The sequence below is a fragment of the Octodon degus genome, unplaced genomic scaffold (genome assembly GCF_000260255.1).
Source record: "Octodon degus isolate 3935 unplaced genomic scaffold, OctDeg1.0 scaffold00414, whole genome shotgun sequence".
Classification (NCBI taxonomy): Eukaryota; Metazoa; Chordata; class Mammalia; order Rodentia; family Octodontidae; genus Octodon; species Octodon degus.
In genome coordinates, this window is record NW_004524990.1 from 198,025 (window position 1) to 203,255 (window position 5,231).

Consider the following 5,231-nt stretch of genomic DNA (forward strand, 5'->3'; position numbering starts at 1 on the left):
TATTTACAGCTTGAAATACTTTGCACCTGGCAAATTTGTACTGAAAGGTGAGGTGTGATTTTGATGGGCTTTTCTTCATAGATGAGTTGTTTCTCATCCCTCGCTGTTTCAAAATTGTACTCTTGAACTGACTTTCTGGAATCATGACTATGATATGCCTGGGTGTAGAATTTTGATCATGGATAATTTTGTTTTATATATTTCACTTACTGTATGGCAAATTGTCTTTCTCTTCCAAGGGAATTTTCTGCAATTATGTCTGAACACTTTTTAATATTTGTTCTATCTCATGCTTTTTCATTGATTCCAATCAATCTTGTTATTCTTTTTTGCATTATCTATTAGCTGCTGAAATGATTTCTTATGTCCTTTGCTGTTTTTCATTACTCTTTTTCTTATCGTCAACCACAGCCTGTCTTCCATGTCTGACATTCTGTCCTCACCTTGACTTACTGCGCTGCAGATATTTCAATGGAATTTTTATGCTTCTAGATGCCTTCTTCAATCTGACTTCTGAATCTCATTTCTTTGTTGGTCTGCATGACATTCATCATTTTCTTAAGTTCCTTTATTTTTTAAAATTTACACCTGCTATAGAGTCACTAAGCATGGTTTTCATTGCAGACCTCCTCTCTACAGTTATCGGCAAAATTATTTTTAATTTAATTTTTCTTTAGCCTCAAACAATTGTTTTGCCACTACCATGTCAAAGAGGTCAGATGAGAGCCTTTTGGACTGTCCCGCTCTATTAGCCCCAGCTTTGACTACGTGAACTAGATATCTGGTATTGCATCTTGCCTAGATACGTACTCAATTTCCTTTTTTTTTTTTTTTGGTTTAATTCCTGGTTTGATGCATGTGCATTTCTTACGGTGATTTGTATTTTGCTAGAATTTAAAAGGCCTAACAAATGACTACTCCTCCAAAGTGTCTTCTGGGTATAAAGTTTTAGGTTTTGAGGTTGTTGCAAGATCATACCTCTTTAATTTTGGGGGGATGAGAACTCATAGCTCTTGGCCACACCTCTGCTTCTTCGGCCCTGGCAGATAGTATTTTCTACGACCATTAGGCAGTTCCAGTCTTAGAATACCAGGAAGAACAGCTGGTTAGAAGTTATGTTACGTTTGGATTAAGTGATTTTAGCAATAATAGCACCAAACTCCGCCCAGAACATGACAAACTGAGGTAACCGTTAGTCTTCACCTTTAACTATATGAGCTAATTTTGTGGATACATGACAATGTCTAAACAAGCAATAAAATTATTTGCAATATATACATTTAATAAGCCAATTTTAACCCTGGTAGTTAAAATTAAAAAGGGCTTAGGGAAAAGGAGAAGCAGAAAAAGAGGAAGAGATGAGAAGTATGGATGGAGGACAAAGAATGAACATTCTTTCTTTGGGAAACTGGTGCAGAAGACAGGAGGAAAAGAAAAGAACAAAATAAAGCACGGCAACCACCACAAGCAGGCTAGAAAGCACATTCACACTCATTTAGAAACAAGATCAATGAAAGAAAAATAGAACAAAGAACCAAAACAAAATAACCACCACCACTACAGGGTGAAAAACATGAAAGAGAGGAAAGCAAAACACCCCCTTCCATGTGCGGCTCAGCTGTCGCCAGTAGACAACACGTAGAGACAGAGTCCAGATCAGTGTCGATTTGTTTCAGCAGGCCAGCGGTAGCTTTATGGCAGGGGACTGTGTAATCTGAACAAGCTTGCACCTTTATGTTACCTGGAGTTCAGGTTTGCACCTGCCGTTGGAGCTGCGACCAGACCATTCAGCCTGAAGCTGTCGGTGTGACTCCTGCCAACTTGCATGCAGTGCAGGGCCCCGCGGAGAACGCAGCGCTTGTTCGGAGTTCTGAGCTCAGTGGGTCCCTCTCCGCGATGGCTCGCGGCGAGCGCCTTCTCCTGCACTAGGCCAAGTCCTCCGTGCGCACCCCTAGCTAATGCTGTCCTTCACACGCACCGTTGGCTTCCGCCTTTGGACCCTCTGCGGAGGCCTTCGGGGTTGGCGCAGTCATCGCGGCCTGCAGGTTTGGACTGTCCCTGCCACGCTGTGAGTCCTCACTCAGAGAGAAGGCTCCCTCAGCTACCTCCCACTCTTGCACTGAAGTCTCTCTCCTCACACGCCCCGTGGGCTTCGCTTCTCCTTAAAGTCCTTCCTGGGTCCAGGGGCTCCCCGCCTGCTCTTCTCCTCACCTCGCTGCCTCCCAGTGCCGGCAGCAGTTCTCCAGGGTGCGCCTTCTCTGCTTCTTAGGTCTACACCATCTTGCCTCGAGCTATTGTCCCATCTGACCAGAATATTACGAAGTTGCAGCACGCATTTAGAACGTCCCCTTGAAAGTTAACATGGAGGAAGTACATTATTTAGAAACTGCAGAAAAATATTTCAGTGTAAATCATCATGTAATTAAGTAAATTTATTCCATAAGCTCTAACCATTGCACAAATTTATTGTAATTTGGGCTAGTTTACTAAACCTGCATTACACAAACTAAAGAATGAACTTCATGAGATACATGACGGGATCACAATGTAACAGAAAAGTTTCCACTTTTAACACAGTGAAAACATGAATGAGTCCACTGACTTTCTTCCTGTCAAATTTCTTTCCCTCATTTCCAACATAATTTACATGGGTCCTGCCACTTCTGATAGAGTTCTGGTGATATCATTAGATGTGGGAAAAATACTTTGAATTCTGTTGTACAGTATCTTCTTTTTGAAAAAAAAAATACGTTTTGCTCTGCTATCTTCACCACCTCTGGCACCAGGCATAACCCGGCTCTTTTCCACGATCAGAATCACCACGGAAAGCAAAGGGCTTGAACTAATTCAGCTCACAAAAGGGGCTGCAGAAGCTCAAACTAATGACAACAAAGAACTGCTAAAAAATGGGCAAGAGAGACAGGACAAATATTCTCAAACAAGATGAAGGATTTTGAGAGGGTTCATGGAAATACCTTTCACTGTGTTACTATTTACAAAATAAAACATTCAGCAAAACATTTGATCATAGCTCATGTATTGAAAGATTTCAAAGTTTTCCTTATTTCATTAAAGTTCTCCATGTGACTAAAAATATCATCCTCATATCAATGATAAATGTAAGGTCATTATTTTGGAATTTAAGAATTAAGACAAATAAAAATTATTTAATTTTCTTAGTACCTTAAGAATTATAAATCTTAGAGATTAATTTTATCTCCTGAGATCACAGCAGGAGCAATTTTTCTAGTGGCTATCCCCATTTCAACATATTCAGGCATTTAACTCCCTACATTTTTGCATAGCAGATTCTCCGACTGACTCTTCCCAGGGCCCCCAGCACCTCCTTGTTCCTCAGGCTGTAGATCACAGGGTTCAGCATCGGGGTGAGGATGGAGTAGAAGACAGCCAGGACCTTGTCCTCTGCTGGAGATCGGAGGGACTTTGGGCGGAGGTAAGTGTAGGCAAACGGTGCATAGTAGAAAGTCACCACGGTGAGGTGGGTGCTGCAGGTAGAGTAGGCCTTCTTCCTGCCTTCTTGTGAGTGCATGCGGTAGACAGCAAGGAGAACCCTACCATAGGAACACAGAATACCCAGGAAAGGAAACAAGAGAAGTAAAATGGCACTCACAAACACTGTGTACTCATAGACTCTGGTGTCTGTGCAGGCCAGTGTCAGCACGGCTGGGACATCACAGAAAAAATGATTGATGGCTCTGGACTGGCAGTAAGGAATACGGAACACATACGATGTGTGAGCCCAAGCATTGATAAGACCCACTGCCAGGGATCCGAGGATCATCAGGAGACACATCCTAGTGTTCATGCGGATGGGGTAGTGCAGAGGAGAGCAGATGGCCACGTAGCGGTCATAGGCCATGGACATCAGAATCAGCGCTTCTGCACCTGCTAAAGTCGTGAAGAAGAAACTCTGAACCCAACACCCGATGAACGAGATGGACTTGATCCCCGATAGGAACCCGGACGCCATCTTGGGCACAGTGGTGCAGACGTAAATGAGGTCCATGAGGGAGAGCTGGCTGAGCAGGAGGTACATGGGTGTGTGGAGGTGGGCGTCCAGGAGGATGAGCAGGACCATGCACAGGTTGCCAGCCAGGGCCATCAGGAAGACGGAGAAGGTGAGCGTGAAGAAGATGAGGCCAGCCCTTGATGGGGGGAACAGGCCCAGGAGGACGAAGTCAGTCGAGGGCTGCGTGTAGTTTTCCATGCTGTATTTCTGTAGCTTGTCCTGAAGACAGACACAACAGCAAATATAAATCATCATCAAATTTGACAATTTCTCTAGTGTAATTACCCTGCTATTTATTTCTGAATCATATGCTTTTTAAATAAAGGCTGCACTTTGTGAGAGAAAGATCCATTTTTGTACTGACTACTGTTATATGAAACAACCATGTATGACCTAATGTTTTAGAACAAAACTAAAAATTTACTGGATATTTCTATTACAACCTCAAGACTAATAAATGACTTACTACAACATACTAACAAATTGTAAATTCTGAATTATGTTTTAAAGTTATACTAGAGAGGTTTGGAGCCAGCTCACTGATCTGAGCACCTGTCTGGCAAGCACAAGGACCCAGATTTGATCCCTGGAATCTCATGCTGTGCTGGCCCCAGAACCCTGGGCATGGTGAGGCACACTTGTAATCCGAGCTCTGGGGAGGCTGAGACAGGAGGATCACTATGAATCTGAGCTATGTAGGGAGACCCTCTGAAAAATAAATAAAAGGTAAAAATATTTTAAAAGTTATATTAGAAAATCCCTGTGAAGGCTGGGGAGATGGCTCAGTGGAATAAGCACTTCCCTGGCAAGCGCAAGGACCTGAGTTCAATCCCCGGTTCTGAAAAAAAAAAAAAATCCCTGTGAATACACATGTTACAACCATTTTAATAAAGTTTTATACACAAGGATGGTTATTTTCTTAAACACAAATTTTTCAGGCTTCATTCAAGTACCATTTTATCTTTGTTCACAGTCTTGTTTGCAAACAATTTAGTTGGCAATCACAAATGTTTGGCCAATTTTTATATGCATTTGCAAAGTCTGCATTCAGTGTCAAGCATTACCACCTCCAAGTCCTTCACGCCAACATAGGAATGACCAATTTTCCCAAGTCATACAAGAAATTAAATTCTTAAACTGCATTAGTACTGTATTTTACTATGCTAGCTTTGCTTTTATTTAAATATATCCACTTTTCTGG

General features: G+C 42.2%; 1 protein-coding gene across 1 annotated transcript; it reads right to left on the reverse strand.

Annotated features, from left to right (window-relative positions):
* Nucleotides 1-3,289: 3,289 nt before the first annotated feature.
* On the reverse strand, nt 3,290-4,228 carry LOC101561133 (olfactory receptor 2L3-like). The gene has a single exon (XM_012513290.1). The coding sequence runs from the start codon at nt 4,226-4,228 to the stop codon at nt 3,290-3,292; it is 939 nt and encodes a 312-aa protein (XP_012368744.1).
* Nucleotides 4,229-5,231: the final 1,003 nt, after the last annotated feature.